This window comes from Oncorhynchus keta, chromosome 25, assembly GCF_023373465.1.
Source record: "Oncorhynchus keta strain PuntledgeMale-10-30-2019 chromosome 25, Oket_V2, whole genome shotgun sequence".
NCBI lineage: Eukaryota > Metazoa > Chordata > Actinopteri > Salmoniformes > Salmonidae > Oncorhynchus > Oncorhynchus keta.
The window spans coordinates 6925338-6952366 of NC_068445.1; the positions used below are offsets into that span (position 1 = coordinate 6925338).

The 27029-nt window shown below is 42.2% G+C and overlaps 1 protein-coding gene across 3 annotated transcripts in view; it reads left to right on the forward strand.

Annotated features, from left to right (window-relative positions):
* LOC118358044 (mediator of RNA polymerase II transcription subunit 27-like) overlaps nt 1-27029 on the forward strand; it is a 111307-nt gene that overhangs the window by 39088 nt on the left and 45190 nt on the right. For 2 of the 3 annotated variants that reach the window (XM_052478551.1, XM_052478550.1), the window contains exons 3-5: nt 8324-8398; nt 9227-9357; nt 21214-21307. In XM_052478551.1, the coding sequence (XP_052334511.1) occupies nt 8324-8398; nt 9227-9357; nt 21214-21307 (300 nt within the window). The remainder of the gene's footprint in view (nt 1-8323; nt 8399-9226; nt 9358-21213; nt 21308-27029) is intronic. The other variant, XM_035735424.2, reaches the window with a different exon arrangement.

Sequence of the window (27029 nt, forward strand, 5' to 3'; positions counted from 1 at the left end):
CCTTAGCTAGATGTAATATTTGTAACGTCTGTCCTCTTCGTCTGATGATGAGGAATAGGAATCATCGGACCAACACGCAGCGTGGTAAGTGTTCATAGTAAATTTAATTAAATAAACTAAACACTGAATAACAAAACAACGAGCATGAACGACACGAAACAGTCCTGTAAGGTGAAAAACAGAATGCAACTACCCACAAACACAGGTGGGAACAGGTTACCTAAGTATGGTTCTCAATCAGACAGCTGCCTCTGATTGGGAACCATACCAGGCCAAACACGTAGAAATACAACACACAGAACAAAACAGAGTGCCCACCCCACCTCACGCCCTGACCAAACCAAAATAGAGACATTAAAAAGGAACTAAGGTCAGGACGTGACAATATTGTTATGGTGTTATGGAGCTTTATTGTTTTAGTTAGAACAATTGTGATTAAAAGGGAAAAGGTGCTCTTTTTCTCCTTTTTATTTTCCAGGTCCCCCTGCTCTCTGATTGTTTTAAAGTCAAGTTGTTGGCCATTGCCAAGCATTGTGATTCTACAAGTAGAAAGGTTAATCTGCACCAAGTCGGTACGCAGCAGGTACATCTTTTGTAGTAGCAAGAGAAGGAATGGCCTCCTACAGTGCTAAGTACCTACTGGCAGACATATTTCTCAGTGTGTCTGACCTCTTAGTCCTACCTTTCTGTAAATTGGTCCGATAGCAAATTACACATTGATGTTATCGATCTCAAAAAATCCCTCTCTAGACTTTACGCCATTCACTTGCATTTAATTCAATTAGTGAAAAGGTTCACATCTTGCATCTTGCACATCTTGTACTGCTGTATTGAAATTCAATTCAGCATATCGTTTTATGCATTAGTATGCAATGCTAGAATGCAGTAATAGTGTGCCTTTTTTAACAACCTCACTTGCTGATGGTAAAAAACCTTGTGTAATAACTTGCCTTGTGTACAGCATATTTCTCTCCTAATGTCATTACTAATGCCAGTATCCTTCTCTGTGAACTAGTCTGATTGTTTTGTTCTCTGCACAATCCCAATATTCCATCAGCAGGTTGTAAGCCTTAATCATCTGTTGAACAAGGCTGTCAAGTCAGACAAATGGTGGGGCTCAGCCCCTTACCCATGTTAGGACCAGAGAGCAGAAAGCTCGCCTCCACATACCACGGCTTTGCCCTGCCGGTAATGATGGAGCACATATCTGCAAGATTGCTGCAAAAGGCCCAACTAATAGGCTGGTCAGTCTGAAAAATCTGGACTGCGAGGGGGAGGGAGAATCAACTTTTAAAAAGCAGCGACCTTTTGAAAATATGCTGCTCAGAGAAAAGATGTTTGATGTTCGAACTTTGCTGGCTTGGATCCCTTATTAGTTCTCAGACAAGGGACTATAAAGCTCAGAGAACAAGTCGCCTGTGTTTGCTTTCGCCTGCTAATTCCTTATTAAAAAAGTTCAGGACGGCAGGGGACCTTTTGATAACAGATTCCTACTATTTTGTTTTCTGAATACCACACATTCATCTGTAACTGCTCATGTCTGATGTTTTCAGAAAGACCCTTTCGCCTAGGATTTATTATTATTTTCAATGTGTTTTACTCCTACGACTAGCCTACAAGTTGCATTGAACTCGTGGACATGAGGATTTTCAGTCGATCTTCTTTTAGAAAGAATATTTGAATCTTTCACAGCACACTTTGTCATTTGCATTTGCCAGTACCTATTGCATTTGCCAGTGCCTGTTGCATTTGCAGTGCCTGTTGTTTCTGAGAACCAAGTGCTACCTTTGTTAAAATTCCTCTATGCTGTAAGTACGAATCTCCATTTCAGTTTGTATGAGTAAAACATTTTGATGATTTAAAAAAAAAAATAATAATAAAGGAAAATGTGTTCACAGCCATTCTGGCAGCGGTCATTGGCAGTTAGGCTCTTATTAAAACGCGGCTGCACTGTCACCGCTGCGTCTCCTTGTTCAATCACAGCCAGTAGAAACTTGTTTAAACCCAAATTAGTTTCCTGAGAGGAATATGACCGATCTTATTTGCAGTTTCAGATTACCCTGATGTATGAGAAATACGTCCCAGAAAAAAAGCCTTCAACCTGAAACTCTGTGGCTGATATTTAAAGATGAATTAAACCTATGACAGCAGAACAACTGCCTGTCTACAACTCTCTCTCGGTGCATGTTGTCTTCTTCATTTCCTCTTCCTTCACTGCTCCCTTGTCGCCGCCTCTTGGAAGCTACCAACCAAGGACATTTCCAATGTCAGCCTTATGAAAGACACAAAGCATGCTTTATTTATCTGACTGTATTCATACTGTATCGTCCACTGTCCTGTGATGAAGAAGCGAATGGCAAAATCCAGAAGCAATAGTGAGTTGTATAAAAACCACTACAGTGAGAAGAACCCTTTCGTAGAGGTGGAGGTTTCTCATCGGGCCTTTAATCTGGCATCTAGGCTACGACTTCAAAAGAGACGCATGAAGATGTATGAGATTGGATGAGCTATTTATCATTGTCTGTTTTTGTCAGTCCAAAGTTAAACTCAAGTCAACTATTTTCAGATTAGCTGCATGTAACATCTGTTTTTTACAATCAACATAAATAATCGGTCTTCAGAATTAACCCTCTTAGAGCTGGGAGATATTTTATGGTGGATACCGTCCAAAGGTATTTTGATAAAAGTTCTTCAAATTGGACTACTTCACTGTCAGTTGTGTTGTGCAAAACAATCAGAAGAGAGAATTCCCATTTATATCCACTTAGAATTCATTTGTTGCCATCCTATGGTCATGTGCTACTCATAATGCATGAAGAACGTATATTATTCCGAAACATAAAATACCATCAAATACCGCCGTACCTCCAAAAATAAAAAATACATTTTATTTTGTCCATATCACCTAGCCCGAGCCCCTCTAATTCCCTGCTTTTTGTGTTTTGACATGATCAACACTTGTTCCAATCTAAAATTTGAATGAAAGTGTTTTCCCAGACTTACTTTGAAGCTCCCATTAGTTCTATAGTTAAAAATCTTTGGCTGTCCAGTCCCATTATGCTCGGTGGGGAGAAGTTGGAGGGAGTTGTGGAGGTAGGGGACCTGGACAGGCACGGAAACAGCTGGCTCTTATTGAATGGAATGGGAAGCAGGAGACTATAGCTGGTGTAAGAGCTGAATGGGGATAATGCCAGGTTGTGTTCACACGCCCCCCTGCTGTTCCCACTCTCTTCTATGTGAGGCTTTTGGGATTGTTATGTAACTTCACTGAAAAAAGGGAAGAGAGGCTGTCAAACGGTTAGAAAAATACATGTTTTTTTTGCCCCCTTTTGAAGATGCTCACAGTTTTATTCAGTATTATCTTCTGTGCCTCTGTGAAAGAATTCCCAAACAATATTGTGAAGTGGGATCAGAGCCAGTAGTATTGAATATTGCGTAGGCCTTACAGTATGTTGCTGCCGAGGGGGGTTTGGGTAGTTTCTAGAGGCCCTCTTGGCCGCAGAGACAAACGTTTGCTGTTTTAAAACCAATTTCTTGCAGTTCTACACATTTAGCTATGGGGCTGATGGAACATGTTACAGTTTTAAAGCATTTTACAATTTTAAAATATAGATGCAACATGTCAAGTATTGGTCCCATTTTTCATCAGGTGAAATAAAAGGTCTCAGTATATTTCCATACTCACAAAAAGCCTATTTTGTTGAAATGTTGTGCATAAATTTGTTTACACTCCTGTTAGTGAGCATTTCTCCTTTGCCAAGATAATCCATCGACTTGACAGGTGTGGTATATCAAGAAGCTGATTAAACAGCATGATCATTACGCAGGTGCACAAGAATTTGGTGGTACGTCCAACCGGGCACACGACCACATGCAACCACACCAACACAGGACTTCCACATCCGGCTTCTTCACCTGCGCCACCCAGACAGCTGATGAAACTGTGGGTTTTCACAAACTGTCGGAAACCATCTGTGTGCTCGTTGTCCTCACCAGGGTCTTGACCTGACTGCAGTTTGGCGTCGTAATCCGAATTCGGTGGGTAAATGCTCACTTTCAATGACCAAGTGTGCTCTTCACAAATTAATCCCAGTTTCAACTGTACCGGGCAGATGGCAGACAGTGTGAACGGCATTGTGTGGGCGAGCGGCTTGCTGATGTCAACGTTGTGAACAGATTGCCCCGTGGTGGGGTAATTGCAGTGGTGGGCCGTCAGGGCCAGCAAGGACTTCTCTGCTGGCCTAAACATCATCAGAATATAATTTTTTTTTAAATATATTTTCCCACAAATATGTATTAAATTATTCCCCAGAGTAAGAGTTTTACTCTTCATTTCATAGCTTTCCTGTTGGTTGCGCTGCTTCCAGCCCCAGGTTGAGATTTGGATGGCTGGTCTTTATGTTAGATCTTTTATCCAATCATATTCAGCCATCATGTGTTGCCAGGGGTCTAAAATCTGCCCTCAGGCCTTCAGAATCAACAGTGCGGGAGCTTGTAGCTTAAAGTGAATGGAAATGAAAATTTAGTGTCAACCAATCAGCTTTAGAGTTGGCTATTGTACGCCTGCTGGCTGGCTCCAGTGTTACACAGGAGCCAGCTAGCAGGCGTAGTGCGTGCACGTCTTTTGATTGGATTACCAATATTGAGAGGCAGGTCCTACATGGGCAGGTCTATGCAAACCTCAGAACTAGGAAACTGAATTTGATAAACTAATTAATTTGCGTACTACTAAGCTTTTTTTTTTAACCCACAATGGCGGAAGGAGGAGAAGATATCGATTTGGTCGAGGATATAATTATAACGCCATTCTCAAGACAAACTTTTCAAGAAAAGTTAGACATTGTCAGGAGAGGTCGCCCGACCCCGACGCTACAAAGCCTGTCACAGGCGGGAAAGGCGTTCGTTCGCCACGTTCAAAGTTCCAACTACGAGCGCTATCAATGGCTCACAGGCTCCGAGAAGCACTGCAAACTGTACTGCTGGGAATGCCTATTATTTGCAAGTGATAGATTTTGTGTTTGGAGCCACACTGGCTTTGCAAACTTGAGTTGTCTAACCAAGGCAGCAATGAGACACGGCTGGGCACTTACAAGCAATGGTGCTTTTGAAAACTTTTGGGGACACCCGAGTGGATCTACAGCTCAATGAACAAGCGTGCAGGGCAATGGGAGCTGCACAATGAAAAGGTATATCTTCCCCTGCAATTCTATGAATAAAAATGTCAATTTCAAGGTGACGCAACGCCTGGTTATACTGCGTTTCTGTCTAAATGTATAGTGTCTAGAGCCATGGCATCATAATGATGGTAATAAGAGGTGGATTAATTTGGGTGGGACTGTGTAGGACCTCACTGAAGGGCCAGGCCCACGGCACGCCACTGGGTAATTGTATGGGCAGGCATAAGCTACGGACAATAAACACAATTGCAATTTGAATGCACAGAGATACCGTGACGAGATCCTGAGGCCCATTGTCATGCCTTTCATCATCTCATGTTTCAGCATGATAATGCACGGCCTCATGTCACAACGATCTCTGTAAACAATTCCTGGAAGCTGCAAATGTCCCAATTCTTCCATGGCCTGCATACACACCAGATACGTCACCCATTGAGCATGTTTGAGCACTCTCGACGTGTGCGACAGCGTGTTTCAGTTCCCGCCAATGTCCAGAAACTTTGCACGTCCATTCAGGGGGAGTGGGGCAACATTCCACATACCACAATCAACAGCCTGATAAACTCTGTACAAAGGAAATGTTGCACTGCATGAGGCAAATGGTGGTCCCACCAGGTAGTGACTGGTTTTCTGATCCAAGACCCTACCTTTCTTTTAGAGCTATCTGTGACCAACAAATGCGAATCTGTATTCCCAGTGATGTGAAATCAATATATTAGGGCCTAATTCATGTATTTCAATTGACTGAATTCCTTATGAACTATAACACCAGTCTCAACGTCATCAGTGAAGAGGCGACTCCGGGATGCTGGCCTTCTAGGCAGAGTTGCAAAGAAAAAGCCATATCTCAAACTGGCCAATAAAAGATGAAGATGGGCAAACAAACACAGACATTGGACAGAGGAACTCTGCCTAGAAGGCCAGCATCCTGAAGTCGCCTCTTCACTGACGTTGAGACTGGTGTTTTGCGGGTGCTATTTAATGAAGCTGCCAGTTGAGGACTTGTGAGGCGTCTGTTTCTCAAACTAGACACTCTAATGTACTTGTCCTCTTGCTCAGTTGTGCACCAGGGCCTCCCACTCCTCTTTCTATTCTGGTTAGAGACAGAATAGAAGGAATAAGCAATGAGAAACGACAGTCCATCATTACTTTAAGACATGATGGTCAGTCAATCTGGAAATTTTCAAGGACTTTGACATTTCTTCAAGTGCAGTCGCAAATAACATCAAGCGCTATGATGAAACTGGCACTCATGACGACCGCCACAGGAAAGGAAAACCCAGAGTTACCTCTGCTGCAGAGGATAAGTTCATTAGAGTTTCCAGCCTCAGAAATTGCAGCCCAAATTAAATGCTTCACAGGGTTCAAGTAACAGATACATCTCAACATCAACTGTTCAGAGGAGACTTTGAATCAGGCCTTCATGGTAGAATTGCTGCAAAGACACCACTATTAAAGGACACCAATCAGAAGAAAAGAGTTGCTTGTGCCAAGAAACATGAGCAATGGACATAAGACCGGTGAACATCTGCCATGCCTTTATGTGACGCAGAGTAGGCGAGCGGATAATCTCTGTATTTGTGGTTCCCACCATGTAGCATGGAGGAGTTGATGTGGGGGTGCTTTGCTGGTGACACTGGCTGTGATTTATTTAGAATTCAAGGTACACTTAACCAACATGTCTAACACAGCATTCTGCAGCAATATGCCATCCCAACTGGTTTGCACTTAGTCCCACTATCATTTGTTTTTCAATAGGGCAGTGAGGCAACACACCGCCAGGCTGTGTAAGGGCTATTTGACCAAGAAGGAGAGTGATGAGTGCTGCATCAGATGACCTGGCCTCCACAATCACCCGACCTCCACCCAATTGAGATGGTTTGGGGTGAGTTGGACCGCAGAGTGAAGGAAATGCCGCCAACAAGTGCTCAGCATATGTGGGAACTCCTTCAAGACTGATGGAAAAGCATTCCAGGTGAAGCTGGTTGAGAGAATGCCAAGAGTGTGCAAAACTGTCATCAAGGCAAAGAGTGGCTACTTTGAAGAATCTAAAATATATTTTGATTTGTTTTAACACTTTTTTGGTCACTACATGATTCCATGTGTATTATTTCATAGTTTTGATGTCTTCACTATTATTCTATAATGTAGAAAATAGTACAAATAAAGAAAAACCCTTGAATGAGTAGGTTTGTGCTGCTAAATGCACGTAGGGGAAGCACTCAGCTACATCGGACATATGGCCTAAAGCAACACTATCTTCTCTGCAGCTTTGTTGTTTTGTTTATTTATTTCTATCCAGTGTGTTTAGCATTCAGGTTGAGCTTCCCTGGGCACAGGTCCAGCAGCACTGGGCTGCTTCACGATCTAGGCCTTACAAACTAGCCTCATTAGCCACGAAAGAGTAGGCTTGGTCAATTAAAATAAATCCCTGTTAGCACAGCTGCTTTGGTCAGCCAAATTTAGCTAGGGGAGCACTGTGTAGTCTGCCTCTCGCCTAGTGAACGGCGCTCTGTAGCCGCACATCTTGACTAATTATTTCAAGAGGAGGAATATTTTAATAGCAATTAATGAGCTGCGGGATTATGTGAGCCCCAATTTAAGTGCTCTGTCTGTGCATGAGCGCTATGAAGAATCCCCAAAGAAGTGAAGTACTGGATGACTGGCGGAATCAGTCCAGATGAGACCTGCCACCGGTTTGCACTGCAGTCTGGGGAGAGCCTAGGGAATGGTCCTAGGTAGTCCTCTAGTTGTTGATTTGGTTTCTTACTCTCCTTTTGTGGACACTTTATGGCAATACATATGATGCAGTATACTGGTATTAAAACTTGTCATAAGCATAAGTATGGTTTTATCAAATCTGCTATTTTCAAACTTTTTATACATTGACTAATAAAATATTATTATAGATGCTTATAACATTATGGTAATGCATTATACTAAATTCTTACCAAATTAGTAGTGTTTATCAGGCTTGTATAACAGCAGTTTTATAAATCCAGATGTTACATCTACTTTTTTAGTTTTTATATTTTGAATTTCAAATAGAGGGATTTCTGGTCCCTTTAGGATTTTCTGTCACATTTGATACCAGTCATTGGGCTGTATGACTGACGCTGATTGAAACACCTGTGTCTTCTGCATAGCTTCCGTCTCTTTCACGACGTTTCATCAGAAGGGGAGCAGAGCTGCCGACAGGCTTCTGCCGCTTCCACATCAAAGTGAGAGCTGCTTTACTTGCCATGCATCGCTCCCAAACCAACGACAGGAGGAGAGGGGGAGGCAGAGTGGGCAGGAGCGGAGGATATAGTTGGGCTACAAAACCAAATATTTCTCCTTTTAAGTGAGCAGAGTGTTGTCAGGCTTGCGATTTAGCTTTGGGAAAACAGTCGGCTACAATGTCTCAATTAAACTTGATGATGACTTTTTTATTTTTTCTTATTTTTCTCTACTCTGTTGCCAATAATGTTTTCTTGTGAATTTTACGATTTTGTGTGGGCTGCTCGAGGCTAGAACAGAGGACACATTATAATACATGGTGTTACTGGTAGTGCAGCTTTCAAGTTGTCACGTTTCGGTTAACTCAAGGTCAGATTTCCACCTTCATTAACTTTCATCTGACGCCTGTCACATTACTGTCACATAGTTGGCCTTGGAGCTGTGTTTTAAGTGTCTCAAGGTTTAGTGACGAAAACAGACCCAGACTAGGTCAGCTGTTGGATATTCTCCATGTATGCTTGATGTGATGTGGTTTAGAGCTGCCTGGCTGTGCAGGATGATCTCCACCCTGTAATAGCGATAGTGTCGTCTGAAATGGCCTGTCCTTCTCACCACTAATAGGCTGCACACGGTAGACACACAGCCTACCACGTGGTTCCAATTGGATCTGTGAGTCAGAGGAGCATGGGGCTTGCAACACCACAGAGTTGTGGGCTTGATTCCAGCCAATGATATACTGTCTTCACTAATGCCTAATGTTTCCTTTTAGGCCTAGTTATTGTACTAACACATGGCATGTTTTTTGTTTGTTCTTTTCTCTCCCCATTTAGTTACAATACCACGCTGGCTTGGCGTCCAGTCTTCTCAACCAGCAGTCACTCAAGCGCTCAGCTAACCAAATGGGGGCATCAGCCAAGAGAAGACCCAAAGTCCAGCCCAGTACCCTGGTGCTGCCACCACAGTGAGTACAGCTCCTCACACATTTCCCTGATAGTTGGGAAAGAAGTGACTGAAAGATGAATGATCTCACTCCAATTTTTTTTTCTTCAGTTTATTGTTGTCATGGTCCCGAGGGATCAGATAAGGGTAATAAAGTGGTGCATTGTCTTATTTTGTTTTCTAGGGCCGTAGACCTCTTGCTTTGATATGAGAGTGGGGGAAGGGCATGCAGAAAGTCTGGATGGATGGCATAGCTGCTACACATTCTGAAATACATTGTGTGTTGGGCTCTTATGGATAGTGTGGCATCAGTGTGGCATTGTACCCAGGTCTTAGAAATGTCCCACCTTTTTTCATAAATGTCTGTCAGTGTGCCTTTTGAAAGAAATGGGCTACTCTTTTCATAATGTTATTTTACAGTGCAAGTTATTGTGCGACTTTTATATAATTTAAAGTCCTTTGGGTAGATGAGGTTTGTAGAATGTGTGGAAAAGGCACCTGGTGCACTGTTCGGTTCACCCTCACACCCCTTGTCAATAAAGAAAGATCCTCACAAAATGTCAGATGCACTGGGTTTGGGTGACATTTTCCCCCATATTTCCCATCTGGCATTTTAGAAGTTTTTGGCATGGGAGGTAGGGCCGGCGTCGCTCAGTAAAGTGTCTGCACTCTGGATGTAAAAGGAAATATCAATAGTGGAGAACAGGGAAGGCACGGCTGTCACTGTAAATCTTCCCGGAGCAGCTTCTCACTGGTCGGTTTCCTGCGTTGTGCAGGAGGGGTGACTCTGGGCTTTGGGGAACTCTAATGGCTCCGTACAGCACAGGAAGAGAGCGAGGTGAAGAGCGGAGCAAGGTGAAGCCAACCAGCGGCTCCTCTGTCAAACGTCATTGTCCTGATGAATTTGCCGTTTCTAAAAGGAGCACCCAGCGCATGAATTATGCAGCACAACCTTCATGCGAGGTGGCTTTTAAGTTTTTTTTTGCATCCACCCTCCTGCATTGCCAGCTGTTTTCGTCCTGCGTTCTTCTATATGTACAGAAATGCCCCAGAAAGTGCACAGTGTAATTATGGTATAACAAATAAATGTTGTGGTCGTAAATGAATATAGATGATATGATATTGGGTTTATGCAGACACTTTAGCTACCAAGTAGTCAAGTCCTGAGTAGACACATTTCTGTTGGAGAGTAGATCAATGGCAGGCTATTAGAGATTGGCATATTTGATTGTTCAAGTCGAATCTGCTTTGTCAGCCTTGAAAACGATCTTGGTATAGGTATGGAAATACCAGGTGATACAATCTGATAGCCTATTAGTCCGACACTAGACACGTAATAGGTTTGTTATGCAGGAGTCGTGATCTAAGACTGGATGCTGAAGAGATTAACAGATAATAGAAGACATCGGACTGCTAACTAGCAGGCATCATGCTAAGACATTGATGGTGATGTGGCTTTGGCATCAACAGATGCATACAGTATGGAAAGGGTCAGGAGTTTTGGGACACTTCTTGAGGCACTGTGTTTTTTCAGTTATTTCCAGCGTGATCCACTTGGGTTTTCTGCTGGTAGAAAATCCTAGGAAATGTTCTGTAACTGACACAAGCTGTCTCCAATCAATGTCTGGTTGTTCATGTGTTTTGTGGGTTGACCGCCTAAGCCATAGGATGCGTAGCTCTGCGGATTTTAAGGGAAGTGGCAATATTCTATTAGTCTGAATTTGCCGAAACAGTTCATGGTCAGAACACTATCAATTAGGAATATCGCTGACAACAACCGAATACATTTTGGGGGAATTGCATATCTACAGTAGGAAAGAGGAGAATGCCTTTCTAATGATGTCAATTTGATTTCTCAACTCCTAATATCACACAAATTACACTTATTGGAGCCGCTTAATCTCACTGGAGTATCTGACCCGCGACTAGACTACCAGTGCGGCAAGTGCTGCTGGTAACCTTTCTTGACTTGGACATGCAGTTGCAGTGAAACATTTGGACACACCTACTCATTCAAGGGTTTTTCTTTATTTGTACTATTTTCTACATTATAGAATAATAGTGAAGACATCAAAACTATGAAATAACACACATGGAATCATGTTAAAACAAATCAAAATATATTTTAGATTCTTCAAAGTAGCCACTCTTTGCCTTGATGACAGCTTTGCACACTCTTGGCATTCTCTCAACCAGCTTCACCCAGGGCAAGAAAAAGTTGACTACCCCTGCTCTATATGGAGTCATGCTGAATGTAATCAGCCAAACTGGCACGTTTTGACTGACTCTTGTCATGCCTAAACCAACCTCCCTTAGACAGCTAGCCCCCATATCTGGATTAATACTGTCCTAAGTGGTTAACACATTTAGGTTAATCATGCATCTGAGCTGCTGCTCTGTTTATTCAGAGATGCATTGACCAAATTAGAGCAGTTGTGCTCTCTATTGTTAAAAGCAAAGACCAGACAAATTGATGACCACTAAGTTTGATTGCTAATCCGACTAACTGATATAAAATGATTTCTTGCTTTGGGAGGGTACCACTATAATAATATGGGGATATTGCCTGTGCTTCTGGAAAGTCACCAGGAAACTTTGCGCGGTGCAAGGTCACTTTGGAGTGACTCGTGCTGGGTGTGTCGTCTGTTGGCCAACGGCGATCAGTTCGTCACTCCAGGGACACAGGCCTTTGTCCTTGGAGCATCGATTCAAAGTGGCGTTGTCAGCTTGGGCCTGCCCATTCCCATCAACAGAGAGGCTAAGCAGATCTATTAGGAGCAAGCCTGGAATTTGTGATTTTAGGGGCAAGGCCATTTGGCCTTCAAGAGGTGCCCAATCTGCCAGAGAGTCAAGGCCATCTGCTAGGGCACCAAGGCCATTAAACCAAAATAACAAATTAAATGTCTTTTAAAAACGTATGTATGTAAATGTACATGAATAATTTGCCTACATGTCAAAGTGTAGGTGATAGACTATGCGTATTAGCTGTTTGTTCCGATAAGAGAGAAATGACAGTGCTTGTTGTGTACCGCAACCACCCACATTGCAATTTGAGCAGAGGCAGTCATCATTTTTAAACCATTTAACCATAAACATAATTGTTTAAAACCTGGATGTTTTTTATTTTAGGAGGCATGTCTTACCTTGTTTCAAAGTAGCCTAGCCAAATTCCCGACCATAGGAATGTTGAGTTATTTTCTAATCACTTCCTCAAATGCCATTGAAAAAGTATTTCTCTCATGTTGTATTAGTTTTCAAATCAACTTTCTTTCGTTGTCCAGCAGCCAAAGACCCAATCTTAGTCATATTAACAACCCATGCTAGTTGTTGCATCTTTAGATCTTCCCTCTGTGTCCCATGAAACCGCTCACATTGGCAGTGCGCTTTTACAAACGATGATGTTTTCTCGCTAATTGCATTTTGTAACATTTGCGTGTATAGCCTACTGCCGTGTGCGCATTGCTGCGCTTATAATGTGAATAAATAATAGTTTATCAGCATTTTAAGCTAAACGTCCTGATTTTGTTGCATCAGCGTCATTGCTTTAAAAATATATATATGTGCAGTGGTTGTATGAATGTGGGATTTATCGGCCCACAACTGTCCCAGAGTCTGTTAGGAATATTTATTTCTCACACAGAACGACAAGCTGACCAATAGAATAGGTCAACTGTTGTACTATGGGAGATAGTAGATTGGCATACGCTAGTGATTTTACTGTTTGTTACTCATCTTGTTGGCTGAGGAAAAGTAAATGTGGACAGTTCAGTGTGTGCCTCGGAATTCAATAAGAAGGACACGCGCTGTTGCATCCCCGATGTGTCCGGTCTTCACTTGTACTTTGGAGCTGCGATGCCTGTGAGAACGACCCAATCACGTGACTGGCATTGGCTAATAAGAATTTCAATACTCTATCTGAGAGAGCCGTGTGAATAAGAGCTGCTTCGGAGCACACCGAATGGCAACTGGGAGAAGTGAATTATAATTATTCAGCCCAAGGGCACACTGGCCACTTTGGCCGCAAGGCATTGCTTTTTTTCAGGGGGCATTACAGCCACAGAAGGGGGGGCCGTCGATGCCGCCGGGAAATTGGCGGCCTGATTAGGAGCCATCTCCACTGCACTTCTCTCTTAGGTCTGGCCCTGTCACAAGCATCACACAAACTCACAGGCCCCACTCACATATTAACATAGGAGGTGGAACATTTCCCAAACACATGTAGAAGCCATTTTTCACATTGGTCTCTGAATGTAACATCCCGTTGTAACTGGGGTGATAACTTCCTAATGGTAGGGCTTTGACCGTCATGGAATTTCCGGTTATTTGTCAGGCGTATGACCACGGTCACCATTATAATAGTTTTTAAAAGAAAGGGGGAAAAAAGTCCCCCATTCTCTCTTCTCCTCCGCTTCTAACTGCATGTTCTGCTGCAGACGTTGGGTTGAATGGGGAACATTTTATCACGTTGTAAAGAATACATTTTATTGTGGAAAATGACTCAACTGTACTTGTCATCTTTTTTAATGCCGGGCCATACCATCTTCAGTCAGTTATTCGTTCCACAACACAACATTCTAAAACTGGCTAGTTTTTCCTCCTCTCGTCTGTCATTATATTGGCTGTTAAATGTAAACCAGGCTTACTTTTTGCTGCTTTTGGGTAAGCTTGTCGAAGTTGATTTAAAAAGTTATCTTTTTGGCTCAGTAGTCTAAGGTACTGCAACGCAGTGCTAGCTGTGCCACTAGAGATCCTGGTTCAAATCCAGGCTCTGTCGTAGCCAGCCGCGACCGGGTGACCCATGGAGCGGCGCACATTTGGTCCAGCGTCGTCCGGATTAGGGGAGGGTTTGGCCGGCCGGGATGTCCTTGTCCCATCGTGCGGGCCGGGCACATGCATGCTGACACGGTCGCGAGGTGTACTGTTTCCCCTCCGACACATTGGTGCGGCTGGCTTCCGGGTTAAGCAGGCATTGTATCAAGAAGCAGTGTGGCTTGGCTGGGTTGTGTTTCGGGAGGATGCACGGCTCTCGACCTTCGCCTCTCCCGAGTCCGTATGGGAGTTGCAGCGATGGGACAAGACTGTAGCTACCACGAATAATTTCATATTCAAACATTTAAATTCAACAACAATTCCATGTGAATTCGATAACTCTGATGTGTAGACTTTCCACTGTAGAGTTTGTCATCTTATCATTGATGAGAATGTCCGCATATGTTCAATTGGTCGGATTACCAGAATATAGTTCATTTCCCCCACCTTCTGATGTTCCCAGAATCTCTATATTAACCAAGGTGTTTGCAAATGTAACATCAGTAGGGTAGAGAGAGGAAAAAGGGGGTGAAGTGGTATTTATGACTGTCATAAACCCCCAGGCCAACGTCATGACAACGGACTTGATCAGACACCGTCCACTTCTTTTTTAATTCAGGTGATATTTGGATATATTTGTCATGCAGATTATACTGAATTAGTGAATTAAGGCCTAGTCATTGGCATGCAGACGCTTGTTTGGCTCTGGGCATCCTGTTTCCGGTGCTGCATTGCGACACAGTAGAGTTGAGGAGGATGAAATTTCAGTCATCAGTGATCCCTGATTAGACTGAACAGCAAGTCAGACGGCTCTGATTTATCAGTATTCATCTCAGTGAGCCATGCAGTCACAAGCAAGGGAATATCTGACCACTCCTCATAATCAACTGCAACGTTTGCAGGTGTAAGAGAAATGTTAGGCTCCATCCCCAAACACTCTGGCAAGCTGATACCAGTCTGTCAGTTGTTGTTTGTCATCTCTCTTTGTTATAATTCGCCATCATGAAACAGCGCTAGATCCGATTTGTCTTGGTACTCGCAGATCACTTTTCAAAGACTTTTTGACGGTTTTCACCTGCTCAGCGGCTCCTAATGGTAATCTGGATCATTCACATTCAAGACACTCTTCACAGTGGATTCTTAAACTATGTAACATAACTTCCCTTTATGTCTATATTTCCTTAGAGTGTTCATTAACTTTGCATTTAAATTACACGGTTAATACAAAGAAGCCCAAATTACTTGTAGATATTCTAGAGGGAAATTTCACTCACTTTTGCTGTTTTAAAAAACAGTTTTTTGCTATTTTTGCAATTAGTCCACTGTTGATACAGTACCAGCATGTTTTGCATGTCACCACTCAAGTTCTCATATGATGCAAAACACATCATCATGATGTGGCCAATGACACTTTGCTTCTTAAGTTCAATATCTTGACCCTGACTGCATGTGCTGGAATTGAAATATAATTATTAGAACAGGCATCCCCATTCAAGTCAATGATGGCATAATGGGTTGACTGGCGGCCATTGCGAGGTGTACCCATAGGAGCAAAGCAGGAAGTAAAATACGACGGTCCCATTTTATCAGCTTGTGTGGCTTACCACTTCACGGCTGAGCCGTTGTTGCTCCTAGACTTTTCCACTTTCCAATTACAGCACTTACAGTTGACCGGGGCAGCTCTAGCAGGGCATACATTTGACGAACTGGCTTGTTGGAAAGGTGGCATGTTGAAAGTCACTGAGCTCTTCAGTAAGGTCATTCTACTGTCCATGTTTGTCTATGGAGATTGCATGGCAGTGTGCTCAATTTTATACACCTGTCAGCAATGGGTGTGGCTGAAATAGCCAAATCCACTCATTTGAAAGGGTGTCCACATACTTTTGTATATATAGTGTATGTGAAAAAAATATGTGCTGTGATTTGTTGATTCAACTCAAATGACCTTACAAAAAAATACATTCCATTGCATGACACACATCAGTTAACAAACATCATTTGAATTATCATTCTACATTACCATGGAAATGATTGCATCACAATACCAGGCAGCCATTGCGAGTATAATCATGAGTTTATCAGTCAAATTGGCAGAGTTAGAGGTTCCAACCATGGAGTTAGGAATTAGAATGGACATGAACCCAATTAGTAATTATAATCGCCAGTTGTCCATCCCTGATGTACATTTAACCAGTTCCAAAATCCCAAACTACGGTTCACAATGCTCCCACATATGGAAATTGAGCCTGCGAGAAGAGCTATTTGGCTTCAGGCTATTTGACGTGGGACACTGTGTCCAAGTAGGTACAAGTAGCTATGTGTGTGGAAAACATTTCATCACAAGTAAGACATTTAACTTGTTTAGTCTGTTTGAAACCCTGCTCATTACTTGTAGCTGTATAGTCCGTTTGTTTGTGTTGTTGGTCTTGGTTATCTAGCTAGCACTCACTCACGTGGCTGCTAGCACCGTCATGGAAAAGGGGTATGAGCGAAGCCCTTCAATATTACGTTTTTCTAAGTAGTGAGGTCGCTCGGGAGCAGACAATGTGGAAAATACGGGTGTGTGCCCAGTGCTCGGACAAAACAAGTGTCATAATGGGTATGTGCAATTTTCTGGATACGATTATGATCTGAGCATTTTTTTGTAATTATCCGTGATCTGAAAAAAGAGACGCTAATTATTACTGAGTGACAGCAAACATGGCTGCCCGCTGCAAGTTGAGGGCAGACAGACAGACATACATACAGTTCAAGTCAAAAGTTTGGACACACGTGCCAAGAGTGTGCAAAGCTGTCATCAGGGCAAAGGGTGGCTACTTTGAAGAATCTCAAATATATTTTGATTTAACACTTTTTGGGTTACTACTTGATTCCATGTGTGTTATTTCATAGTTTTGATGTCTTCACTATTATTCTATAATGTCGAAAATAGTCCAAATAAAGAAAAACCCTTGAATGAGGTGGTGTGTCCTAACTTTTGACTGGTACTGTACATTCATACACACCCACCCACCCCTCCACGTGCTACTCCTAATCTGCAGCTATTTTGCAGTGAGAACCTGCAGGGAGGTATTTTGCCAAAATCTATTTAGGAATATTAAAACACTTTTTTTCATTCATGAGTATCATCCGATCCGACTATCAACTGTCAATTTGCGGATATGAGTACAAGTATGGCCATGTCGGCACAGCCCTAGTTGAAAAGTAATCTTTAGACATGTACTTTTCTTAAATGTAGTTTTGTAATTGACTAAAACAAGCTGACAACAAGATAATTGTGTTTGAAAAGGGTAACGTTTTTGCTAAGCCAATGGGGTAACTAACCGCAGGTTGTTTTACCCCACATGCGGTACCGACTGGGACTATTCTGTAACTTTGAGTGTTTGTGACAGCCTCTCTAGTAATTTAATAGGAGTTCTATGGTTCCAACTTCAAAGTCCATTCTATTCATTCTATTTCTATGTGTGCTACTGCTCCATTGTGGGTGGGGGGTTGCCTAGGCAACCAAATACTTGTTTGCTTACTTGTTTCAGCAAGGAACAACAAAGTTTCAGCAGTTAAGAGTCCATGTTATGGCCGAAACAGACTCAACCGTACGCCGTCCTGTCTTCAGTCGGTTGTTTGTTCCACACACACAAAATGTATTTTACCAGTTATGACCGCTGCAAAAATTCTTAGAGACAACACTGGCTACATGATGATGTCCCACAATCACCTGCCACACCTGCAGTGTGTTCCGCACAGTTGGGGACATGGTGGCGAGTTCTAAATGTTGAATAAAATTGTTGGCTGTCGATGATGGCTTCCAAACTTTAGCCAATCAGAGCAGGAGGGTGCCCTTCCCACAAGACAATTTGACAGAATATTGGCTGTGCAGTCCACAGCGACTGAACACCTTTTACGCCATTTATGTTTTACGCCTGAGTCCACCGAATTCACCCATGCTGCCATCTTTAGACTATTGTCTCTCATCAGGTCCACATTTGTTGTGAGTAGAGGTCGACCGAATATGATTTTCAATGCCGATACCGATTATTGGAGGACCAAAAAAGACGATTACCGATTTAATCGGGCGATTAAAAAAAAAACTGGTATTTGTAATAATGACAATTACAACAATACTGAATGAACACTTATTTTAACTTAATATAATACATCAATAAAATCAATTTAGCCTCAAGTAAATAATGAAACATGTTCAATTTGGTTTAAATAATGCAAAAACAAAGTGTTGGAGAAGAAAGTGGAAGAAAGAAAGTAAAAGTACAACATGTGCTATGTAAGAAAGCTAACGTTTCAGTTCCTTGCTCAGAACATGAGAACATATGAAAGCTGGTGGTTCCTTTTAACATGAGTCTTCAATATTCCCAGGTAAGAAGTTTTAGGTTGTAGTTATTATAGGAATTATAGGACTATTTCCCTCTATACCATTTGTATTTCATTAACCTTTGACTATTGGATGTTCTTATAGGCACTTTAGTATTGCGAGTGTAACAGTATAGCTTCCGTCCCTCTCCTCGCTCCTCCCTGGGCTCGAACCAGCAATACAACAACAACAGCCACCATCGAAGGAGCGTTACCCATGCAGAGCAAGGGAAACAACCACCCCAAGGCTCAGAGCGAGTGAAGTTTGAAACGCTATTAGCATGCGCTAACTAGCTAGCCATTTCACTTCGGTTACACCAGCCTCATCTCGGGAGTTGATAGGCTTGAAGTCATAAACAGCGCAATGCTTGAAACACAACGAAGAGCTGCTGGCAAAACGCACGAAAGTGCTGTTTGAATTCATGTTTACGCGCCTGCTTCTGCATACTACCGCTCAGTCAGATACTTAGATACTTGTATTCTTGTATCCTCAGTCAGATTATATGCAACGCAGGACACGCTAGATAATATCTAGTAATATCATCAACCATGTGTAGTTAACTAGTGATTATGATTGATTGTTTTTTATAAGATAAGTTTAATGCTAGCTTGCAACTTACCTTGGCTTACTGCATTCGCATAACAGGCAGTCAGTCTCCTTGTGGAGTGCAATGAGAGAGAGGCAGGTCGTTATTGCATTGGACTCGTTAACTGTATGGTTGCAAGATTGGATCCCCAAGCTGAAAAGGTGAAAATCTGTCGTTCTGCCCCTGAATGAGGCAGTTAACCCACAGTTCCTAGGCCGTCATTGAAAATAAGAATGTGTTCTTAACTGACTTGCCTAGTTAAATAAAGGTATAAAAAATATATATGCAAATCAGCGCCCAAAAATATCGATTTCCGATTGTTATGAAAACTTGAAATCGGCCCTAATTAATCGGCCATTCCAATTAATCGGGCGACCTCTAGTTGTGAGCACTACAGCCATGGCAGAGCTCACAGTTTCCCAATACACATAAATAATGATCTCCAAAATAGATTAAGAAAAGTTATGAGATATGATATGGACACGAAATATCACCCGTAGTCTCAATAAACATCCATCCACCTCCCCTATGCCATATCTTCATTTTGCCTACAAACTTAGGCTCAAAGAGAAAACGCAATGCAGACCAGTGCCCTTCTATGTGTAGTCTAGTGTTCAGTGAGATTAAGAAGAAGCTAAAGGATGACAAGTATTAGAACAAAAAGATGTCTGTATTTGACACTCTCAACCCCATCCACGTTTTGTATTTAAGAAGCAGCTTCATAACAATTACTTAAGCTTATTCTAAATGAGGTGCTGCAGGGTTTGACTTAGGGAAGTGAACTTGTACATGGAGACTGGATGCAGCCATCCATCCAAGTGTTGTTCTTCTAAGGTTAAGAAATGGAGGTAGTTGTTTCTGTACAGGGTAGTTACACTGAAGTTCTCAATGTTGAACCATGTACCAGGGATGTTTTGGTCAGGCTTAAATATCTCAGTTTGGTCGGAACTGGAACTTGGAACTCCTAGCCCAGAATGCCAAGTAGGTTCTTCAACGCCTCGGGAGATTTGAATTTACTACACTGATTTGACTGTGTTGTTTTGTGTTGTTGTTAAACGAGTTTCACTCTCAAGATGAATTATTAAGCAGCTAAATGTAAGAACAAGTCTTGTCGTGTAACTGTCTGGTAGTCTGGCACCCTACAGTGGCCGGCAATTGAGAGTTCTGAATCTCCATTTAACATCTCTAGTGCCTATGTTCATCCCAATGCACATAGTGAGAATGTAGACCTAAAGTTTGATGTGCATGTGCTTACGGTGTGCGAGAACACACCAGTGAACTTCTGTACTTGTTGGTCAAAAATGGTAATTACGTGATTGTGGGTCTCTTGACTTCTGTATGACTTTTAAAGTCCTTCTTAATACGAGATTTTCTTTTCATGTCTATTTTGAATGACATCCTTAGGTCTGTCGATGGCTCATGGCTAACAAGATTCTCATTATATTTCGATTAGCATGCAAGCACTTGTGGCCTCGCAGTCCAGGTTAAAAATGATCCCTAGCAGCGCTGACAGTTAACAGGGTCCCCCTGGCAAAGGTTTAAGGGTGCAAGTGGATTGATGTTTGGGAGGTATGGGGGTCAACCAGACTGAGAAACCCTGTTAAAGCTCAGTGTCTGTCCCTCGTAGCCATGACTGTCTGTCTATCTGTGGCATTGATGTGGGAGCTGCTGCTGCTGTCGTGTGCCTTCTAAAGGAGCAAGAATCCTACAAGATGACAGAGTAGCCTGGCCAGTAAGGCTAGTAAGGCTACTATTATGTACAGAGTTAGAAGTGTGTGTGAGTGCATGCTTCACGTGTTTGTTTGATTAGGGATGGGTGAGTGGCTGATGTGGGTCATTAGTATGATCAGACTAATGTTAATCAGTTGGGAATTTGTTTCTTTGAAACCATTGATTAACATGAGGAAAACATTGATTCAATCTTCAGATGTTGAATAATTTCAAGTGTAAATCATCCAAAATATTTGATAAGAAAAGAAACGTGACCTAAACCGTTTAGACTACACATCAATAACACAGCAGGACATTTTGCTTTTCTAGGACTGTGGATTGCTGTAGTTTGAAACCTGTTTGTTGTTCATTTCCAAAAGGCAAAAATTGACTTTCTCCTCCTCAAGGTATGTGGATGACGTGATATCGAGGATCGGCCGGATGTTCCCAGACATGTCGATTGAACTCTTCCGACCCAATGGGACATCGGCAGTACTTCTGGTAAGATTCCTCCTCACCACCGGGCATCCAACACTTCTCTGCTTCAAAACGTTCTGCTTCGCTCACTTTCAACATTTGAACAATTATTGAAATTTGGAGGGCACCTCCCAATATAAATATATAAACAAGCTGACCAAGATGATATTTGCATGGTGTCAACAATATCCACAAAAGACCACTGAAATGCAAGATATGCATGCAGTTTTTTCTCCATCGGATAGCGGTATGGTGGGTGCCCTGGCCAAGTGCAGGTTGCTGACCATGAATGCCAAAAGATACAAAACTTCTGAGCTATTATTATGTGTACATTCTTTGATAAGAAAACCATGATGGAGGAACTGGGTTGAGTTTCTTGACCAATGATTGTCATGTACAGTGCAGATGAAAGGGTATTTACTGTACGACTTCTGTTCATGCAAGAGGTAGAATATAGAGAAACCTCTTCAATCGTCTGACCAACACTAGCTTCTCATTCAGCTCTGCTTTGCTCCAAGTTTTATTTCAACAAAGTGCTTAAGGATTCAAAGAAGACTTGTCGTGTTAAATATTAATACTACCTGTAATTATTAACATGGTTCCCTGGGATGTGTGGTGGAGCGCTGCTCTACAGAAACATACCACAGAACTACACAGCTGCTCTTCTTTACTGTCTCTTACCACAGAAAATGCCCTACCATGATGATTATGTTCAAAATCATGTCCACATATTACTGACAGGTGTGTGTCTCCTAGTGTTGCACGGTATACTGGTACCACAGTAATATCATGGTACCAAAACTTTATGATCATTACGATACCAACGTTTTAGAATACTGTAGTACCGTTTCATATGATATTGCCAGATATTTCGGACATACAAGTCTAAAGAAACCAAACGGGCGCCTGTTATAAAAATGTTACAAAGTAAATTTTGTTTATAAATTCAGTTACATTTTTTTAAGCAACAACTATTCTTATTAAACTCGAGGCGAGAAATGTCCACTTCAAAAGTCACGCACATCTCACGTACGGCAGCTATGATCAGCCAGCCACATCACCTTCCAGCTATCACTCACCTGCTTCTCTCCGTCCACTCTTCCTGTGCATCTATTCTTCCATCAGTTTTTAAAATATAATTTAGCCATGATGGCGAGCGGGGATGCAGATCCTTAAGTCTTCTTTGGTTACATGTACATTTGATACATTGGAGCAGTGCGCAAAGTCAGCTCTTCTCTACTTTATGCAAATTGCACACGACAGGTGGAGCAGATGTTTGCTTGAAAATCTTCTGTTCTTGAAACATAGTTCCACCTGTCATTAGTTCCGGGCATGCACAACCAATAAAGATGGTGTAAAAGCCAATCATCGCTGTGTCTTGGTTTTCAAATTCTACATAATGTCACTTTGCTAGAATACAAAGACAAAATCATAAGGTCAATGGCCTGGAGAAAGATTGCAGAGAATGTTGGTGTTGATGGTGGGTGAAGAGATTTGTTTGCTTTTGCTGCTAGCTAGCTATGAACATCAATCAACCTAAACCTCAAAACTGTGATCAAAACCACCATTTGTGAATGTGCTGAGTAAATTAAGTTGTGAAATTTGCCCACCAAAGGATAGAAATCACCAGTAACACGCATTATAACATTGTAAATGATACACTAAGCATGAATTTCCCATGTAATATTCTAGCAACTGGACATCATGACATTGACGATTATAGCTCCCTTCCTGTAAAATACACAGGCCTGCATGTAAAATGCAATGAATGGGAACATTGGTTAAAAGAAATTGACTTGCAAACATTGTTGTACAAATCTCTCTTCACCCAATGTTTTTGACATTTTGAATTAGCCTACAAATTGTCAGCTCCATATTTTCATGTACTGCACCTAGAATACAACAGTTGGATTTGCACTAAACAATTTCATGTCAGAAAAATCATGTACAAAATCTGGCTTGAAATAGCTTGTTTACATAATTATTCAGACCCTTCGCTATGAGACTCAAAATTGAGCTCAGGTGCATCTTGTTTCCATTGATCATCCTTGAGATGTTTCTACAACTTGATTGGTGTCCAGCTGTGATAAATTCAATTGATTGGACATGATTTGGAATGGCACACACCTGTCTATTTAAGGTCCCACAGTTGACAGTGCATGTCAGAGCAAAAACCAAGCCATGAGGTCGAAGGAATTGTCCGAGACAGGATTGTGTCGAGGCAGAGTTCTGGGGAAGGCTACCAAAACATTTCTGCAGCATTGAAGGTCGCCAAGAACACAGTGGCCTCCATCATTCTTAAATGGAAGAAGTTTGGAACCACAAAGACTCTACCTAGAACTGGCCACCCAATCAAACTCCGCAAACGGGGGAGAAGGGTCTTGGTCAGGGAGGCGACCAAGAACCCGATGGTCACTCTGACAGAGCTCCAGAGTTCCTCTATGGAGATGGGAGAACCTTCCAGAAAGACAACCATCTCTGCAGCACTCCACCAATCAGGGACTGGGAGACTAGTCGGGATCGAGGGAAAGATGAACAGAGCAAAGTACAGAGAGATCCTTGATGAAAACCTGCTCCAGAGTGTCGCTCAGGACCTCAGACTGGGGTGAAGGTTCACCTTCCAACAGGACAATGACCCTAAGCACTCAACCAAGACAACACAGGAGTGGCTTTGGGACAAGTCTCTGAATGTCCTTGAGTGGCTCAGCCAGAGCCCAGACTTGAACTGGCTCAAACATCTCTGGAGAGACCTGAAAATATCTGTGCTCCCCATCCAACCTGACAGAGCTTGAGAGGATCTGCAGAGAAGAATGAGAGAAACTCCCCAAGTACAGGTGTGCCAAGCTTATAGCATCAAACCCAAGAAGACTCGAGGCTGTAATCGCTGCCAAAGGTGCTTCAACAAAGTACTGAGTAAAGGGTCTGAATACTTATGTAAATGTGATATTTCTTATTTTTATTTTGAATTTTTTTACCAGTTTTTGCTTTGTCATTATGTGGTATTGTGTGTAGACCATTGAAAACGTATTTTCCCAGTTTTCCGAGTTCCCAGTTCTCTTTAACTCACTGAAGTCTGAGATTTCCCAGTTCTGAGTTTGCATTTGTTTTGAACGCGGCAGAAGTCATGCTGAAAAGCAGGCTAGTGTTTGCTTTGCAACGCTTGCAGTTAGCCACTGATTCCTTCCAAACCACTCATTGTTGGATTTGCGATTTCCAACTTTTAATTAGCAAAGATATGTTATATCTATAATTTCTCTATGACAAGGATTGAAAAGGATTTGCCAGTAGATTGTCGACGTGATTCATGACGATGACTGCTTGCTAGCTAAGATTTTGAAAGTGTGATGTTCACATGATCAGTCCAATCAAAGCTATGGTAGATCTGTGGCCAATGACTTTGAGCCGCCTTGGATGGGCACTTCTAATGTAACTCTATGACAGCAACCAAGGGGCTTGAATGTTCGAGCTCTTCCCGTAGATTTTGCAGTGACCTAGTGTCCCCATGAGTGACAGAACACTGAGCCAATCATAGCGCAACTAGAGAACATTACGAACTCCTGCGCTCTGCATATCCCACTGGCTGCCCCACCACCACAGAAAGCACTGATCTAGGCTGAAACCTGCATTTTGGAGCTGCCTTACTCAAGAAAGCAAAAAAGAGACAGTTTGTATGCGGTTTTATTAACTCAATGATTATGACATTTTTTACATTGTTTTCAAACTGATATGTGACATGTAATAATGGCAAAATAACATGCAACACAGGCAACAAAAATATATATACAGTACCAGTCAAACGTTTGGACACACCTACTCATTCAATGTTTTTTCTTTATTTTTACTATTATTCTACATTGTAGAATAATAGTAAAGACATCAAAACTATTAAATAAAACGCATGGAATCATGTAGTAATCAAAAAAGTGTTTAACAAATCAAAATATATTTGATATTACGATTCTTCAAAATAGCCACCCTTTGCCTTGGCAGCTTTGCACACTCTTCATATCAAATCAAATCAAATCAAATGTATTTATATAGCCCTTCGTACATCAGCTGATATCTCAAAGTGCTGTACAGAAACCCAGCCTAAAACCCCAAACAGCAAGCAATGCAGGTGTAGAAGCACGGTGGCTAGGAAAAACTCCCTAGAAAGGCCAAAACCTAGGAAGAAACCTAGAGAGGAACCAGGCTATGTGGGGTGGCCAGTCCTCTTCTGGCTGTGCCGGGTGGAGATTATAACAGAACATGGCCAAGATGTTCAAATGTTCATAAATGACCAGCATGGTCAAATAATAATAATCACAGGCAGAACAGTTGAAACTGGAGCAGCAGCACGGCCAGGTGGACTGGTGACAGCAGGGAGTCATCATGCCAAGTTGTCCTGAGGCATGGTCCTAGGGCTCAGGTCCTCCGAGAGAGAGAAAGAAAGAGAGAAAGAGAGAATTAGAGAGAGCATACTTCAATTCACACAGGACACCAGATAGGACAGGAGAAGTACTCCAGATATAACAAACTGACCCTAGCCCCCCGCCACATAAACTACAGCAGCATAAATACTGGAGACTGAGACAGGAGGGGTCAGGAGACATTTTGGCCCCATCTGATGACCCCCCCCCGGACAGTGCCAAACAGGAAGGATATAACCCCACCCACTTGGCACAACCCACTCTTGGCATTCTCTCTACCAGCTTCACCTGGAATGCTTTTCCAACAGCCTTGAAGGAGTTCCCACATAATGCTGAGCACTTCTTGGATGCTTTTCCTTCTTGGATGCGGTCCAACTCCTCCCAAACCATCTCAATTGGGTGGAGGTCGGGTGATTGTGGAGGCCAGGTCATCTGATGCAGCACTCATCACTCTCCTTCTTGGTCAAATAGCCTTTACACAGTCTGGAGGTGTGTTTTATGTCTTCTTATTATTGATGTCCTTTAGTAGTGGTTTCATCGCAGCAATTTGACCAGGAAAACCTGATTCACACAGTCTCCTCTGAACAGTTGATTTTGAGATGTGTCTGTTACTTGAAATCTGTGAAACATTTATTTTGGCTGCAATTTCTGAGGCTGGGAGCTCTAATGAACTTATCCTCTGCAGCAGAGGTAACTCTGGTATCTCTAACCCTGGGTCTTCCATTCATGTGGCGATCCTCATGAGAACCAGCTTAATCATAGTGCTTAATAGTTTTTGTGACTGCACTTGGGTGGTATACAGAAGATAGCCCTATTTGGTAAATCCAAGTACATACAGTTGAAGTCGGAAGTTTACAAACACTTAGGTTGGAGTCATTAGAACTAGTTTTTCAACCACTCCACAAATTTGTTGTTAACAAACTATGGTTTTTGGCAAGTCGGTTAGGACATCTACTTTGTGCATGACACAAGTAATTTTTCCAACAACTGTATGTGACTCACCGCCTGGATTCGGTCTTCTGTAGCAACATTTCAAGTTGTGTTTTTTACATTGGATAAAAGTAGAGACTCAGAGCTACAAGATGGTATATCATACACTGTATTTGAGGAAACAATGGGAAAGTAATTTTGCTTTGAAAGTTGATCAACTTGTCAAATCACTTTTGAGAAAACCATCTTTCAATGTTTTGGTGCTACTATTGGAGTGCCCTTTCTCTGTCTACTCCCATTCAGCATTGTCCACACCCTTTTAAGCCTGAGCCCCACCCATCTCTTTAAGGGTTAATCTGAGGATTCTGTACTAACTTGCCAGCTACTTCCAGACATCTAAGAGGGAG